Genomic DNA, 19,305 nt, shown 5'->3' on the forward strand with positions numbered 1-19,305 from the left:
ACTATTCCCTCCTGAAAGTTCAAATAGCGTTAAAAACATTATGAACGTTTAGACCCCCTAACAATAAAATATCAATTCAAGCTTTATATCAAACAATGTATGTGCGAAAAATGATAATCAACCTTACAACAGAATTGATAAACAATCTAAAACATAAATAATCACAATCACAGTAGTAATTAGATTGTAAAGATAAAGGGAAGAGAGATGCAAACACAAGGACAACACACGATGTGTTATCAAAGAGAAAACCAAAACCCTCAGCGTAAAACCTCTCCGCTACCTTCAAAGCGGTCAATAATCCACTAGAAAATGTAGTTGGGATACATGAACAATAATAGACCCTCCAAGCCTAATCTACCAAGGTACCTAGGCTCTCTATGCTTATTGCTCCAACGAGGTTGTGCCGAACCTTTTCTTTTCTAGCTTATCGAATTTTGCTATAAACCATAGCATCAGCCAATAGTCATTGGTCTCTCCCAAACTGCTTCCTTTAGCACCAAAGGAACCTTCTCACAAACGTGGGTATGGTGAGAAAAAGATTTGGTCAAAAACCTCTCAAGGATGTATCAATGGAGAGGAAAAGAGTAAAGGAATTTTAAGAGTCTATTAGGTGAAGATTGTGGATGAGGCAATCTTGTTTTCTCTAGGGTTTCTCTTTCAAAATTCTCTCTGAAAGCTCTCCACATTTTGTGGGAATAAGGGGTATTTATATTAGGGTAAGAATGGAATGTGAAACGTCAGGTTTTTCAAAATAGGGTGTTCTGGCGACTTGACCTCGCAACTGGGTTGAGTCGCGAGTTCAAGCCGCGAGTTAACGGCCTGGCCAGCCTGGGATGTTTGTTCTGTAGTGTAACAGCTAGCACGACTCTTCAGCTTCTAGCATGCTTGGTATGTGTGCAACTTTTGGAACCTCGCAAGCCGCGAGATCCAGCTGCGAGTTCCTGTTTCTTTGCACAATCTTGAGCATTTCTTCACACTCTCTCACTCACTACCCTTACAAGATTCTCACCTAAATACAGGGTTACTAAATGTTAAAGTACAAGAAAATTTGGCATGGAATAAAGCCAACAAGATGGTTGATTAAATTCAACCTTACAATCTCCCCCTTTGGCTATTCCGTGACAAAATCCTAAAACAAACTCTAGACTTAACGCGTGAGTTGGGAACAGTTGGAAAACTCACTTAAACCTAACTCTAGAATCTGTGAAGCTCTTGAACTATAAAACCAAAGCATCTCCTGAAACACAATAACACAATAAGTTCATTGTATGCAGAAAACTTGTAATGCATATGGAGCAAGTACAATGCGATCAAGCAAAATGGAATAAAGTAATAAACCATGGCTTGACCAAACAAGCAATCACTGTAAGATAGTGACCACAATGCTCATTCTCACTTGGAATGAATATCAGGACATTCAAACTGATAAGCATAAAACAAATCACTTGAATGACCAACACTCAACCAATGCACAATACTTGAAGTATATGCATCTAGGAATAAAATCCTACAAGGGCACAAGAGTGAGAGTACTTAAAGAAAATGCTTAACATTTAACTTAAAGTACAAAGCAACAAAGCATATAGGCTGCATAAGCATGGTATAAACCATAAAAGCCTGCAAACATGCATAGAAACAAACCCTAAAAGCTTATAGAGATAACATGTACAAAAACAGTAAATAAAATAAAAATAAAAATAGAAAATAAACAAAGTCCTTCTTGCTGAAATTTCTTCATTTGATCCAGTTGATTCTCCCCCTTTCATTATACTCCCCTTGCCAACATTATCTCCCAATTTTTGTCATGGAATAGTTAGTCCTCATCATCTTCTAGCTTTCTTTGAATTTGATCCAATTGAGTTTGGATAGAGGTGAATTTCATATCCCATCGAATGTTGAGATGGTGCAAAATAGATGAAAGACTGGACATCTTGGCATTCAACTCATTGATAGATTTCACAATGTTGTCTATTTTCTCAGTAGATGTAGATGAGCTAGAGCGTGAACCACTGTGAGAGGTTGAAGTCTCTGTTTTGATTCCCTTCCGACTATGACCAATGCTAGCATTGTACGTGCGCATGTTGATTGGTGCCAGTTTTGTGCAGGGAGATTCATTTAGTGAAGGAATCCCTTTGAGCTTTAGTATCCTAGTGATGAGGCAGCAAAACGGAATGCATATCTGTGATTCAGTTCAAAGAACCGTTTTGCGCAAGACATGAAAGATGTGTGCACAAATGTCAATTTCAAAATTAGAGATCAGATCGTGAAGAAACAGAGCACGACCAAGGTTCATGTACCCGGTGCTAGATAGTGGGTACAAGTTGTGGAATATGATGATTGTAAGTACCCTTAATTTCAGAGGAAGAGAGGAAACACTGACTGAGTTCCCATTTGATGAGAATTCCAAGTCTTTACCAAAAGCATACCGGAGTAGGTCCTCGTCTGGACATAAATCATCATAAACCGGTGATTTTTTAAACATCAGTCGATTTATGTGAAGAATCTCAGTGAGATATGCTGGAGAGACTGAGAAACTCTTTCGTCTAACCCAGCATTTGAGTTCTTCGCCTTCAACAATTGCATTTGCATAAAACTCTTTGACCAAGTCCTCATATACTTCATCAATATCAGAGAGAAGGTAATTCCAATATTTGTGAGCAAACCATTGAGGAATGTCGGTGTCAAAAAGGGACGGTTGATCAATGACCTTTTCAAGTAACGGTGTAGTACTTTTGAAAAAATTTTCATGATTCTGAAAGGCAGCATAGGATTTGAATTTGTTGGGATCGAACACTTCAGATGATGAGCATGTCCTTTTTGCTTTAGGTGAGAGTTCATCAACATCAATGAAATGTTCTTTCCCTTTGTTGTTTCCCCCTTTTATAGCTGCTCTCTTGAATGGAGACATTTTCGCCCTGTGTCATGTTTTATCAAAAAAAAAAAAAAAAAAAAAAAAAAAAACAAACAAACAAACAAACAAGGCACCAAACACTATTAGCAAATGGAAAGTTCCAAAACAAGGGTAATGAGGGAAACCCTAAAAATTGGGATTTAGGTTTCAGGCATGAAAATGAGTGTGTGTGTGCCACAAACAACACAATGTGTACTCAAGAGATAGAAGATCCATACAAAACCACCAACAAAACAAAGCAATTTCAAACATGAGATCAGAAACAAGATCAAACATGAGATTAAAAAAAAAATAGTAAACCAAACAAATCAAGAAGAATAACCAGTAACAGTGAACAATACTATGAAAGAGACAGATCCCATACCTTTTCTTGAGGATCGAATCAGAAATGATGGACAACAATGGTGATGAATGCACAAACACGGTGAGAGTGAGAGCAGTTCAAGAGAAGATTATGAACAGTCACAATAGATCGAGGGAAAACTGACATGGTTTTAAAAAACTTTTTAAAACACAAAACACGCGTTTTTCGCGACTGGATCAAGTCGCCAGTCAGTCGCCAGGTAAGCCGTGAAACAAATAGAAGTTAGGATTCCTGAAAATTTTTTTAAGTGTTTTTCGTGACTGGAAGGTTTACCCACGAGACAGTCGCCAGAGGAGCCATGAAAATCTCTGTGTACCCCTCGTGATTGGACCTTCCACCCGCGAACAAGTCGCCACACTAAGCCGCGAAAATCATAAAAACTTAAGTTTTGAAAAATTTCCTAAGTATTTTTCATGACTGAGACCTTGACTTGCCAAAGAACCGCGAGAAATCTTGGAGTGAGCTCGCGACTAGGGTATGTGACTGGACCAACCCGCGACTGAGTCGCCAAAACAGGGCAACACTGTTTTTGAAATTTTTTGACATTTTTGTAAAAACAAAATACTTTTAAAAAACAAGGTAAAACACTAAAATTTTTTTTTGTGTTTGATCAACAAAAATTGAGCTTGTGAAAACACCTTTAAACAATTACAATCACACAAATGAATATGACATTCATTAAATATAGACTTGTATGTTGTGTGTGAATATCAAAGATGAGATAGTCTTTAGTCTAATGTGAAGCTTCAATGATCAATTCAAACAAGGCATACACAAATAGCACTAGATAATGTGACCCATCTCAATTATAGAAATATACATATATGACCTACCACATAAACTTGAGTATATTTCTTTGAAGCTTTTCATTTTGCTCCATATATATCATATCATATGATCATTTTGAATCAATACATCTCATTGAGAAATAGATGCCTGAAATTTTTAATATTTCAATTTGATAAGATAGCCTTTGGCTTTTTGGACATCAAATATTTTATTTTGGTCACTTTCCCTTTTTCCTAGTCAAATACTAGTATGTGCGGTAGGCTTTTGTAGCTCAATATCTCTTTTCATTTGGAGATTTACATTTGGTGAGCTCTTTAAGCAAAAACAACAAAATAAAAAGTGGGAAGATATATAGACACAAGTCTATGTATGTCTCAAGATCAACAAAACTATTCACTAATTATTCATGACAAGGTTGAAAATCTATTTACAACAATTACAAAGATTTCAAGATTTTTCTCACAAAGATATGAGTGCATATGAGACAAGTTAAGCTCGTAGATGCACAAAGCCATTAGTACAAAAGTACAAAGCAAAACATGTTTTGTGACAACACTCAACAAGGTTGATCAAACTTTTTGAATTTTTTACTTTTTATGTGTTTTTGGATTTTTGACATAAAAAATAAGAAAATATAAATAAAAAACAATGTAAAAACATCCTTTAAAAAAAAAAAAACAAACAAAATGCTATGTAAGAAACCAATAAAGTAGTGTGTGCCCTGCAACCAAGATGATACAGTATAAAACGGTAAAGCACACAACACACATGAGATTCAAGGTATTGTACCAACACCAATGGTCTTATAGAGAGACTCAAACCGTGGACCATCAAGAGGTTTGGTGAAGATGTCTGCCTTTTGATTGTTTGTGTGTATGAATTCAAGACATATAACTTTTTCTTCCACCAAGTCCCTGATGAAATGATAGCGTATCTCTATGTGTTTTGACTTTGAATGCTGAATTGGATTCTTAGAAAGATTTATGGCATTGGTGTTATCACAGAAGACACACATTGTATCTTGAGGAATCCCGTAATCATGAAGTAGCTTCTTCATCCAAAGAAGTTGTGTGCAGCAACTTCCAGTGGCTATGTATTCAGCTTCAGCTGTAGAGAGAGACACGGAGTTTTGTTTCTTGCTCATCCAAGAGACAAGATTGTTACCAAGGTAGAAGCAACCTCCTGAGGTACTCTTTCGATCATCCACACTACCAGCCTAGTTTGCATCTAAATACCCAGCAAGACAAGCATTTGAATCCTTAGAATACTACAATCCATAATCTGGAGTGCCATTGATATACCGTATAATTCTCTTTACTGCAGTCAGGTGAGACTGCTTTTGTGCAACTTGATATCTAGCACAAACACCAACACTGAATGCAATATCAGGTCTACTTGTAGTAAGATAGAGTAAACTCCCAATAATGCTCCTATACAAAGTAAAACTCACTTCCACCCCAGAAGAATCAGCATTCAGCTTTGTGCAAGAACTCATAGGAGTGGAGGCATGCTTTTTGAAGTCTAGTCCAAACTTCTTGATAATATTCCTTGCATACTTTTCTTGTGAAACAAATATGCCTTCCTTCTTTTTTTTGACTTGAAGGCCCATGAAAAATGTAAGCTCCCCCACCATACTCATCTCAAATTCTTTCTTCATCTCCTCAAAAAATTCTATAGCCCAATCATCAATCGTAGCTCCAAATACTATGTTATCAACATATACTTGAGCCACCAGATAGTAATCTTCATCATTTTTAACAAACAAAGTTCGATTAGCATAACCTCTTTTGGATCCTCTTTCCAGGAGATAATGAGTAAGTCAATCATACCAAGCTTTAGGGCCTTGTTTTAAGTTATAAAGGGCTTTCTTCAATCTCAACACATGATCAAGAAAGTGAGGATTCTCAAAGCCCTTGGATTGTTCAACAAACACTTCTTGATTCAAATATCCTTTTAGAAACGCACATTTTACATCCATTTGGTAGAGTTTAAAGTTCATGGTGCATGCGATGGACATAAGAATTCGAATAGACTTAAGTCTTGCCACAGGAGCAAAGGATTCATCAAAATCTACTCCTTCTACTTGAGTATATCCTTGTGCCACCATCCGAGATTTATTCCTGATTATCTCTCCATCTTCATCTGTCTTGTTTTTTAATATCCATTTAGTGCTGATGACATGAACATTTTCTGGTCTTAGAGCAAGTTCCCATACATCATTTCTCACAAATTGATTAGCTCTTCATGCATTGATTCTACCCAATTTTCATCCTAGAGAGCTTCTTCTATTCTTTTTGGCTCAAATTGGTTAAGGTAGCAATGATATGTTACATGATTGGCCAAGAGTATGTTCCCTTTTCTAAGTCGAAGACCTTCATCTAAAGATCTAATGATGTTGCTATCAAGATGGTTCTTAATTACTCTTGAGGATGGTCTTTTCGATGTGGTGACTTCATCATTCCGGGAGATGGGAGGATGACCTTCTGCAGGAGTAAGAGGACTCGATGTTCTAGACATTGATCTCGTTTCCATTCTTGTGTTCAAAGGAGTTGATTCTCTTTCTGGTGTAGTTTCTTTAACTTCTATATCAAGAGCTTTGGCCTCAACAATGGGTTCTTTGATGTGTTGTCCTTCCCCATCATCAATCATTTCTACCTTAGTTATGGCATCATCAATTTTCACATTGATGGACTTCATTACCGTCTTAGTTCTCTTGTTGAAGATCCTATATGCTCGGCTAGTAGTAGAATACCCAAGAAAAATACCTTCATCACTTTTAGCATCAAATTTCCCAAGGTTCTCCCGATCATTTAGAATGTAGCACTTGCTTCCAAACACCTGGAAGTACTTTACTTTCGGCTTATTTCCATTCCAAATCTCATAAGCAGTCTTCTTTGTTCCTACTCCAAAGAATATTCTATTACCAATGTGGCATAAAGTGTTCATGGCTTCTCCCTAAAACTTTTAAGGAATTTGCTTGTTGAGTAGCATGACTCTAGCCATTTCTTGGATCACTCGATTCTTCCTTTCAACCACTCCATTTTGCTGATGAGTTTTGGGAGCTGAAAATTCCCTTTTGATTTTGTTCTTTTCACAAAATAACTCAAATCTTGCATTCTCGAACTCCTTGCCATGATCACTCCTTATCTTGACAATGGGAACCCCTTTTTCGTTTTGTAACCTCTTGCATAGAATTTTCAATTTTTCACATGATTCTAATTTTTCTCTAAGAAATTCAACCCAAGTGTATCTTAAGAAATCATCAACAATGACCATAATGTACCTCTTTCCTCCTAGACTTTCCATTCTTGTAGGACTCATCAGATCAACACAGAGAAACTCTAAACACCATGAGGTAGCAATCACATTCACCTTATGATGACTTGCCTTTGTTTGTTTTCCCATTTGGAATGCTCCACAGATAATCTCTACCTTCCCAAACTTTGGAAGTCCCTCATCTGCTTCAAGTTTAGAAACTTTAGCCACTTGTTTGAAATTTGCATGCCCAAATCTGTGATGCCAAAGTTCCAGCATGTTAACATGAGCACTTCTACATGAAATAGGTGCTGTAGGAACTACTCCATAGCAATTATCGGTAGTCCTATTTCCCTCCAAGACTTGAATCCCTTCTTTGTTAATGATTAAGCATCCCTTTTTTAAGAACTGGACAAGAAAATCCTTACACATATTTGAGTGATGCTTAAGAGGTTTGCCTTCAACCCTTTGATGTATAACACATCTTTCCGTAAAGGTAATCCCGGTATTTCAACAGTCCCTTTGCCGAGAACTTGAACATGACTACCATCACCAAATGTCACATAGTCACCAACTTTCTCTTTGAGTCTTAAATAGTGATTTATCTCCTATCATGTGACGAGAACAACCGCTGTCAAGATACCATAAGCATGAGTTAAAAACCTTCAAAGAGGTGTGCACAAATAGATAAGCATGAGACAAGCATTCTTGACCATCAAACAGAAATTCATTTTCATTATCCATGCATCTGTTAGATTGAATCTTCTTTTTGAGTTTATCAACCTTTTTACACAATATTTTATTTCTTCTTTTGTACTTCTTAATCAAGGAGTTAGACTCACATAGACTATTGTGTAAGATGTGATTCTTATTTTCGAAATGCTTCAACATGTGAGCAAACATCCTTGCATATTTCTTAGTTTTTAACAACTCTAAGAGTTCATTGTTAGGACACCCTTTAAACATACTCATAAAGTCATTATCACAAACATTTAAACTACAATTTAGCATGGCCTTTTCCATAGCAACATCCAAAACCAAAGAGGTCTAGGATCGCACTAAGGTGTTTAAACCACAACAACTGCACCAGCTCTGATACCAATTGAAAGTTCAAATAACGTTAAAAACACTATGAACGTTTAGACCCCCAAATAATAAAATACCAACTCAAGCTTTATATTAAACAATGTATGTGCGGAAAATGATAATCAAGCTTACAACAGAATTGATAAACAATCTAAACCATAAATAATCACAATCACAACAGTAATCAGATAGTAAAGATAAAGGGAAGAGAGATGCAAACACAAGGACAACACACGATGTGTTATTGAAGAGGAAATTGAAGCCCTTAGCGTAAAACCTCTCCGCTGCCCTCCAAGCAGTCAATAATCCACTAGAAAATGTAGTTAGGATACATGAACAACAATAGACCCTCCAAGCCTAATCTACCCAGGTACCTAAGCCCTCTAAGTTTCTTGCTCCAACGAGGTTGTGCTGAACCTTTTTCTTTTCTAGCTTACCGAATTCTGCTATAAAACATAGTACCAATTAATAGTTATTGGTCCCTTCCAAACTGCTTCCTATAGCACCAAATGAACCTTCTCATAAACGTGGGTATGGTAAGAAAATGATTTGGTCAAGAACCTCTCAAGGATATATCAATGGAAAGGAAGAAAGTAGAGGAATTTGAAGAGTCTCTTGGGTGAAGATTGTGGATGAGGCAATCTTGTTTTCTCTAGGGTTTCTCTCTCAAAATTCTCTCTAAAAACTCTCTACATTTCGTGGAAATGAGGGGTATTTATACTAGGGTGAGAATGGAATGTGAAACATCAGGTTTTTCAAAACAGGGTGTTCTGGCGACTTGACCTCGTGACTGGGTTGAGTCGCGAGTTCAAGCCATGAGTTAACGGCCTGGCCAACCTGGGACTTTTGTCCTGTAGTGCAACAGCTGGCGGACTCTTTAGCTTCGAGCATGCTTGGCACGTGTGCAACTTCTGGCGACTTGCAAGCCGCAAGCCACCCGCGAGATCTAGCCGCGAGTTTCTATTTCTTTGCACAATCTTGAGCATTTCTTCACACTCTCTTACTCACTAACCTTACAAGATTCCCATCTAAATACAGGGTTACTAAATGCTAAAGTACAAGTAAATTTGACATGGAATAAAGCCAACAAGATGGTTGATTAAATTCAACCTTACATCCCCAATTAGGCATGTACATCCTAAAACAATTTCCAGCATATCACATAAAATCAAAAACCCTATGCCTAGTAAGGAAGCAGAAGATTCTTCCCTAATGGATTAAGCATGTCTTAAACATCATCCCCATAAAGGAATTAGAAGATTCTTCCCTGATGGACTTGAGCATAGTTAAACAATCCCTAGTAAGGAAGCAAAAGATTCTTTCCCAATGAATCAAGCATATTTAGAACATCATCCCTATGGAGGAGGCAGAAGATTCTTCTCCGATGGACTTAAACATAGTTAATTAATCCCCAATAAGAAAGCGAAAGATTCTTCCCCAATGAATCAAGCACATCTGAAACATCATTCCTACGGAGGAGGTAGAAGATTCTTCCCCGATAGATCCAAGCATACTTAAATAATCCCCAATGAGGGAGTGGAAGATTCTTCCCCAGTGGATCAAGTACACCTAAAAGCATCCCTAGTGAGGAAGCAGAAGATTCTCCCTCAGTGGATCACACATCTACAAAGTTGCAATACTCCTCAGCGAGTTTCTCATCCCCAAGCAAGAGGCAGAAGATTCTTCTCCATACATACCTACTCCTTGATGAGTTGTCACCACCCCTAGTAGGTCCAACAATTAAGACTACTCGTGCACATATCCTCCAGAAATTGAACATGCAGGCACTGTAGAAAAATGTAGAGATAGTGATAAAGAAAGAGACTAAGGTCAACCTGAGGCAAGAGCCTCACCAGAAAAGGTAGAGAAAGAAGCGAAGAAGGCAAGAGGAGTGAGTCGCTCATAGAAGTTTGAGGCAAAAGCCTCAGATGGACGCAAAGATCGCATCCTTCTGTTGTTTATGGGGTTAGCTCATAAAAGTACCCTTATTTGTTTTCTTTTTTCTTTTTAAGTGACTCTAGGATAGTGGGTCACTCAACATTTGCTTACAAGTGGCAAAACAAGTTTTGGGTTAGTGAACCTATCATTGCTCATTTCCCAAGCAACAAAGGTGGGACTTTGGACATACGAGTAACGAATCCCACGCAGCTCTCTATAGTTGCACCTTACCCCATGTATATGTGATGTGTGTCGTGTGCATGGGTTGGGCTCGAGCCGTAGGTCAAAACAAAATGTTTTGTCTCTTATTATTTTGATTCCATTAGCGAAGTTGTCGAATCAAAAGAGGGGCATCTATAGATACCACATTTTTTACCCTTTATGACTCAGGCCCCCATTCCCCATTGATGCTCAAACTCTAAGGCCCAAGGCTAGTTTAGAGCCCAATCAAATATCAAATTGACTTGAAGAGTGTTAAAATGGAAAATATAATATTTTAAATGAGCAAAAATCTATATTTGAAAATAAAAGACCAAAGTGGCCCTCGGCCCATATACGTGGGTAGCAGCTTGCGTATATGGGCTAAAGCATGCGTACGCAAGCACACTTTTGACTATGTAGCTAGGGTTTCAGAAGCATGAAAAATGCTAGTTTTTTGCAATAATGGCCAAGGTTTGGAATGAGTTCGATATCGTCTAGGAGCCGTTCCAAACCTTATTTGTTTCCCACTATATAAAGCCTTATATGGTACATTTTCAAAACATACAGAAATTATGATTTTACTAAGACAAAGGACTGTCTTCAGACAGGCGTTGTGGGGTGCCTAACACCTTCCTCATATGTAACCAAACTTTCAAACTCAAGAATCAAGATTTTTTGCCCATCCATATTAGATTAGGAAAAACTACCTTTTTCTTATCCTAGGATCGGTAATAAAATCAATAGAGTCAGGTGATTAATCACACCTTAGAAAAAAACCCAATGATTGGTGGCGACTTCACTTACCCTTGGTAATTTTCATAAAATCGACTCATATTCCAGTCACACACCCGATGTACGACACACCTCCACAGCACGTGCAATACACGCGAGCGTCGCTGCGATGGTTGGTCTAGTAGCCGTGAGGTATCGACTGGGTTCATCAAACCTCTGCACCAAGCTGAGTGGGTAGCCAATGTGATGCTGATACTTAAAAATGATGGAAATGTTAGAGTGTGTGTAGACTTTATAGACCTAAATGAGGCTTGTCCCAAAGATGACTTCCCTTTACCCCACATAGATTTCTTAGTGGATAACACTACTGGTAGTGCTTTAATGTTTTTCATGGATGGTTTCTCCAGATTTAACCAAATTAAGATGGCTCCCAAGGACATGACCAAAACCACCATCACCATAGAATGGGGATGGTGGTGACGCCATTCGGACTGAAGAATGTAAGACCAACCTATCAAAGGATGGCCACAACCCTGTTACATGACATGATGCACAACGAGGTAGAGGTGTACATTGGTGACATGATAGTGAAGTCTAGAGATAGAGTGCCACATATAGTCGACGTGAAGAAGTTCTTCAAGAGGATAAAAGAATACAAGCTTAGGTTGAACCCCCAAAAGTGCACTTTTGGAGTAACCTTGAAATTACTAGGCTTCCTAGTAAGTGATAGAAAGATAAAGGTCGATCTGTCAACTATTAAAGTCATTTTAGACATGCCTCCACCTACGAATGAGAATGAGATAAGGAGATTCCTAGATCGACTACAGTACATCAGCCGATTCATTGCCAAACTCACTTCTACTAGTGAACTAATCTTTAAGCTTTTAAGAAAGAATGAACCCCATACATGGAACAATAAGTGTAAAAAAGCCATTGAGACCATCAAGGAATACCTTCTCAACGCACTTGTCATGGTACCTCTAGAACCCAGAAAACTTTTACTCCTTTACCTCTCGATCATAGAATATGTCGTAGGAAGCATGTTAGCCCAAGAAGACGATGGTAAGGATGAGAGAGCCATGTACTACCTAAGCAAAAAGCTGCACGATTATGAAACTAGGTACACACCCATAGAGAAATCTTGTTTTGCTCTTGTGTAGGCCATGAGAAAATTAAGACAAGTCATCCTACCATTCCAAGTATGGATAGTTGCCCGAATGAATACTTATTTGAAAAACCCACCTTGAGTGGAAAGTTGTCTAGATGGTTGATCCTTTTGGTTGAGTTTGATTTGAAGTACGTAGCTAGAAAGACCATCAAAGGGAGATGGCCTAGGGTGGACCATAGCGGAGAGTGGACCATAGCGGAGAGTGTAAATGGAGTCACTGCCTAGATTAGGTTAGGAAACATTGTAGACATCTCATTTGTACCTGTTAATAAATTTGGTCTCCAGCCCTAATGATGAGCTTGAAATATGTCAACCAAGGGTAATTAAAGAGTTCACAATAGTTTGGAAGTAATCACAACTCAAAAATGCTTAAATCACATTGAAATCGATATTGAAAAATGACCTTCGCTCACTATTTTGACCATAACTTTTGATTCACAAAGAATGTTAGAGTTAGAGTTATTGCATTGGAAATTATACATCCTGGGCTTCAATTTGAATACAAAATATTCCTAGTTTGGATTTATATTGAGTGAGTTATGACCGTTTGAAGTTGGGCCATTTGAGCTGTTAGGAATTAGGGTATGCGTACGCATGAATCAAGTGTACATGCGTATAACCGAAAAATGCATACGCACACTCATTTTCTGGGTAGTAGTTCAGTTTTAGGGGCTCAAAAAATCATTCTTTGATGTGGTCCGCGTTGGAAAATCTGGTTTTGTATCTCATACAAAACACACAACGGAACCAACAAATATGGATCTATTTCATTCATGATTGATAGAATGCACTATGTAAATTTCAGAATTTAAGAACAAGATAGCGTACCTTGGTGTGATGAAATTCAAAATAAAATATTATAAGTACTTAGGAATACTTTTAATTTTCACTCCAATTCCACTAACATCTAAGAAGTGTGTTCTCTCAATTAGTACAACGGAGAAAATAAGAGAGTGGCTTTCTCTCATACGTACACACCATTTCACAATGATTGCACTCTCACAAAATTTTGTATATTTCTCCCTTTATATCTTACTAATTATCTAATTAGGCTAACTTTCTGGGCCATTCCAATTAGGCTTAAGTGTGTGGCTTGGAGTGAGGCCAAAAAGGGACTAATAAGACATTAGCTCCAATAGGCATTGGGCTTTTCTATCAACTCTTGACAAGTTGAAGTTATCATTAACTATATTTAATACCACTATATAAATATAGTTGCACTCTAAGTCTTATCTATGAATTATATCCCAAAACTTTATTGTACATGCAACCCCTTCATGAAATATTCATAGTAATACAAAGTCATGAATGTAGATTACCACTTTAAAGATTACTATATCTTAATCCTTGAGTACCCAGTTTAATCCTTTAAGTTATTCATCATATATTTATGAAATCCAATTCCATAAATATATACTTTAGTAATTCTTTACTAAAGTGGTTAGGCCCAACTCTCTAAATAACCAAACCCATTAAATTTATCTCAAGAAAATATTTTGTATCTCCATTAAGAGATTATGAATTCCACCTTAAGAATATATGTTCTATCAACACTAAATGTGGCTGCCCAACATACTCAGATTTTGATTGTGACTTTAGATCTCACTCCTGATATATCAAAGTAACCTACACCTCATGATCAAGTCCATTATTCTCTTAGGATTAAGAGTTCATGTAAATAGAAGTCGTGAGATTTATTATTCATTTGACAGTCGTTAGGAGAATAATAAATCTCACAACGGTCTAGTTCAATATGTCTTAACTCTTAAAACATATCAACATACCAACTAGAAGTCTATACTTCCATGATCAAGACAAATCATCTTAGTCGATATGTTATAGTTTTCGCAGATGAAATGCCCAATCTCATCACTAACTACGAACTAAGTTATGAGTTTACAAGGAACTTGTGATTTATATCTTATGTGGCTAAATCACATAAATCACATACAATGCATTTCATGGACTATGATAATGTGCCATTAGTTCATTTATAGATAGTCTCATATAATTAAACAATTTAATTATTTATGACATGCCAATAAATTAGATTTTAGGGCATAAACCCCAACAATCTCCCACTTGCCCTCAAAGACAATTTATCATATATTCGACACCTATTTCCCTTTAGAGTAATTCATAGTCACTCTAAGGCAAGGTTTGGAAATAAGTTTCAACTAAATTTATTGTATAAATTATTTTTTCTACTACTACATCTCATGTACTTATATGTACTCAATGAGATAATACTTACATTTAATATGTATCTTCATCACCTGGGATAAACACATAACTTGAAATCCGACTTCATGAATCACAATCAAATTACAAATCAATATTTGTATAACCAGTAACCAACAAATCCTTACTTTAGTGGACAAGCATGTAATCTTTCATTCTCCTAAGATATTTGAGTATATGCTTTACTACAACTAAATTAAGTGATTTTAGATTCAATTGATATTTGCTTACCATACCCACCACAAAATAGATATTTAGCCTAGCATATAACATAGCATAAAGACTTCCTATTGATGTGGCATAAGGAATCGTCTTAATATGCTCTTCCTTTTATATGTCTTAGGACTATAGTCCTATGTGGGGCCAGAAAAACAGGTGGCCTTGGCCCACTCCAAGCCAGGCCCAATGGCCCACGCCGAGGATGCATGAAGGGTTTGAGGATGAAAGCGCGAGGACCAACCCCGAGGAACGTATCCGAGGATGACCCCGTCCTCGGGCGTCCGAGACCTCGGAAGAACACGAGTACCAACCCACCAAAGGAGACTTCTTGAATATCTAAGGAGGAGAGGGCCCAGTGCCACGCGTCGGCAACAGGAGCACGGCGAAGGAGCAAGCCTTAGGCGAGCTGTCACCTCTGCATTGAATGCGCCCACCTAACCCCCCTGGCCGCATTAATGGGGATGTAACCCCTTGACAGGGCAACATTGATCATGGTGAGCCACTTGAGTACGGATAAGACTTGTGATGGGACGGACGGTCAGAGAGAAGGCCAATGGATGATCAACAGAAGGAAGAAGGGGATAGGAGGAAGAGAACTATATAAGAAAGGCGAGCAAAGCAATTAGGGGAGATTTTTTGGATCATTCAAGAGAGGAACATAGAAGGACTTAGAGGTGATGTTAGTTTCAGGGAAAGGGATCTCCTCGGACGAGTGTCGAGGAGCTACCCTTAGTTGTAAACTGGGCTCACTCCCCTTAAATGGAAGAGGGCGAGCTTGTATTCTGTTGCTAGTCTGTTAGGGCCTAAACCTTCGATCCACTCTCTAAAAATGTATTGTTAGGGAACCTTTTTAAACTGAGTCCCTACAATTGGCGCTGTCTGTGGGAAGGATTAGTGCACTGGCAGGCGCAACAGGCGATCGTTCCTAAGTAGTTATTTTACGGAAGGTTGGTAGCGACGCATCAAAAAAAAAAAAACGTTGCAGAAAAGTAGAAGATTCAAAGTAGAAGATTCAACAGAAAAGAAAAGGAACTTGATATTATTTTATTAAATGGAAGGTACAAGATACAAATAGAGGCTCAGACAGGTGTGTTTTACAACTAACTTTACAAGCTAATTCTACAAACAGAGCCCAGGTGGACCTATTCTAAAACTAACTAGAGGAAAGGGGGCTGAGGCTAGCCTACTTCAAGGCCACCAACAACTCCTTGTTCGGTGCAGCGGAGTTGGAACAAAGAGAGGAGCCGACGCAGGTGCTCCGGGAAGCCCTCCCCCATGATGTTCCCTTGATTCTCTCCAATCCTCACGAGCGTTGGCCGTTGGAGACGGCAACACTCGGGCACCAGCCATGACATGAGTTCGCGCATCTCCTCCGGCAGGGGTGCGCCCCGGGGAGGAGCATTAGGTACTTCAGGGACGTCCCTCCTAGCCACCGCGCATGGCACCATCAGGGTTACGCCGAGGCTCTGCTGCACCGGAAGTCTGATGGGGGCTACGGTCACGACGGCTCTTGGCCGGGGCGGTAAGACCTTTGGCCTGTGTGTCCTCACACCAACCCAGGGCCGCCCCATATCTCCCAACTCTGGTCACAATCCTGGCAGGGTTATTGAAGGGACGTGTTTCTTGTTGCATTGGGAAGTTCATGGAGTGTGGAGAAACCCTTCCCCCGAAAAGCCTTATATATAGAGGATGAAGACTGGTGGGAATTAATCCACACAGGATTCGAAAAGAGAATTATCAGCAGTACTAATCACGAAGATACCAAATCCTAAGGGGACCGTAGACCGCTGGATTTGTATCAATTCACGAGGATATTAATGAAGGTGTGTCTCGCGCACCGAAACGTCAAGCGCGGAGCGCAAACGGCCAAGGGACACCTCGTAAATGAAAAAGATGGGGACTTGAATTGAAGGCGAGGTCAACACCACGTGTAAGATCGTAGTCCGACCCGAGGAGGAATCGTCTCCAATAAAGTGGTCCGAGGACAAACCCCTTCTTACAGAAGAATGGAAGCGTTAGACAGAACCAAGGCATTGCATGGTCCTCGGACTCAAGCCTTTGGGGAAACTAACCGCTCAGCTATACCTTGGTACTAGACAGAACCAAGGTATTGCATGGTCCTCGGACTCAAACCTATGGGGAAACTAAATACTTACAGAAGAATGGAAGCGTTAGACAGAACCAAGGCATTGCATGGTCCTCGGACTCAAGCCTATGGGGAAGCTAACTGCTCAGCTATACCTGGGTACTAGACAGAACCAAGGTATTGCATGGTCCTCGGACTCAAACCTGTGGGGAAACTAGATACTTACAGAAGAATGAGAGTGTTAGACAGAACCAAGGCATTGCATGGTCCTCGGACTCAATCCTATGGGGAAACTAACTACTTCAAAATATCCTAAGTTAGGAAAGGATCAAGCCCTACCTAACCCTTGAGACGTAAGAGGGCTGCCCATGCATATATTCTTTCCCCTTATTATTGTTATTGGCGCAATTGGCCGGCATATAGTTCAAGCTAAAATCGTGCAAATCAAAAGAAAAGAGGGAAAGCAGGCAGCATGTAAACAAATAAGCAATTAAAATAAATAGAAAGGGAAATTAAACTCCCATTACAACAAAGTGTCCATAGAGGTCGTGTGGCAAGAGCCTCGTCCTTAGCCCGCCGAGCCTGGTCTTTAGCCCACTCTGCTTCCCTCTTGGCCCCCTCGACCACAGTCACCTTAGCCTGCAGATCTGTGATAAGATCCCTCGCGATCTGCAACTGCTCCTCTACCTCACCCAGACGCCTTGTCTGCTCCTTGGCCTGGTTCTGGGCACCCTCAAGACTAAACGCTGCACTGTCCCGAGCCCTGGTCATCGCCTTCAAGTCCTCTCGGGTCTTGGCGAGGTCAGCCTCGGAATTCTTCAGAGCCTGGGTGGCCTGAAAGCGCCAATCACGCTCCTGGTCGAGGGCCTTCCCCCGGTTGTTCGCCGCCCCCTCCAACCTATAGATGGCCTGGATAGCCTGCCAAAGTGACCGATGCACTATAAGCCCAACAAAGAAAAAGAGGGAAGGGAAAAGGAAAAGAAAGGGAGGAGAGTCGAAGTTATAGCCCTTACCATCCCCATATATCGCTTAAGGCTGAGGAAGACCTGCTTGCTCCTCAAAGAGTTCAGCTCGGCCATGTCCGCCGAGAGCAGCAGGCACCTCTCCAGCGCATCGGCCACGTGCACACCTTCGCCCTCATTGAAGTCCCTAAGGGAGGCATCATCCTTCAAGGGCTCCCCGTGGAGCATTGGGGCTGGGAGCCAGGCGTGGGCCTCGGACGAGATGGTATCGACCTGCCTGTCCTGGCTCTTGCCGCTTATCTTAAGCTGCTTCGACGGCCGCAGAGTGTTGTCCTCCTCCTGCGAGGACACCGTCTTATCCTCCATAGGCCTTTTTCCCTTATCCTTCTTCTTCTTGGGGTCGGCAGGCACGATCTTAGAAGGCAGGCCCGTCTGGGAAGGAGGAGGAGGAGGAGGGGGAAGCTTCTGCTGAGTAGAAGTCGACCTAGTCTTCGGAGGAGGAGGGGGAAGCTTCTGCTGGGACTTCCCTGGTTGGCCTTCAATTAGGTCCAACAAGCTGGTGGTGGGCTTCCTCTTGTAACCCATCGCTGGCAGAGGAGGGGCTTCTGAAGCAAGGAGGTCTGCTTCAGTCAAACAAGGGTCGCCCAAGTCCTCGGGAGGGTCCTCGGACTGATCAAGCAGTGCGAAAACGTCGAACGCGTCCTCCTCTCTCTCTGGATCCTTCTCGGCAGCCTCGGCGAGTGCTTAGGAAGAAGAAGGGACGGCTAAGGTAACTTCTGATTCTGAGGGCTCCTTGGGGAGCTGAAACCCGTCCTCGGTCATAGTAATCCTCTGAAGCCGAGGATCGTTGGTTCGGATCACGTGCTTTGGAACCGGGAATGATTTCTAGACAGGTTTATACCTTAAGATTTTGTGGGCGGCCCTAACTTGATTGTCGTCCTCGTTTATATAAACCGACGCCCTCAGCACCTTCTGCAAATCTTCCCGGTTGACCAAATGGAAGTGGCGCTCAAAAGCGTGCGGGTCTGCAAACGGAAAGCACCACCGCGTTAGTAAAAGGAAGGGGGAAGAAAAAAGACGAGAACTTGAAACCCCTCTTATTTCCCACTGCCCTACCTGGTGTTCCCTCTGTTGTTGGGCAGTGAAGGCCATCGTGCCACTCCCCTGACACGATGAGGAAATCCTCGTTTAGCCCCTTACTGGATCGAGGAGGCACTGGATGAGCCGCACCCTGTCGTCTCTCGTCTTCAGGTAATAAGACTTGCCCTTAAGGAGCTAAAGGTTGTAGCACCAGTTCACGTCATGGTGGGTCAACCTTAGCCCCATCTTCTCGTTCAGGGCGTCCACATA

General features: G+C 40.4%; 1 protein-coding gene across 1 annotated transcript; it reads right to left on the bottom strand.

Annotated features, from left to right (window-relative positions):
* Positions 1-17,437: 17,437 nt before the first annotated feature.
* On the bottom strand, positions 17,438-18,540 carry LOC136068822 (uncharacterized). The gene is made up of 2 exons (XM_065776535.1): positions 18,007-18,540; positions 17,438-17,911 (listed from the first exon to the last, which is right to left on the bottom strand). Exons 1-2 carry the CDS (start codon positions 18,538-18,540, stop codon positions 17,438-17,440), a joined length of 1,008 nt encoding a protein of 335 aa, XP_065632607.1.
* Between the last annotated feature and the right edge of the window lie 765 nt (positions 18,541-19,305).

The sequence above is a fragment of the Quercus suber genome, unplaced genomic scaffold (assembly GCF_002906115.3).
Source record: "Quercus suber isolate HL8 unplaced genomic scaffold, Cork oak 2.0 scaffold_136, whole genome shotgun sequence".
Taxonomy (NCBI): Eukaryota; Viridiplantae; Streptophyta; class Magnoliopsida; order Fagales; family Fagaceae; genus Quercus; species Quercus suber.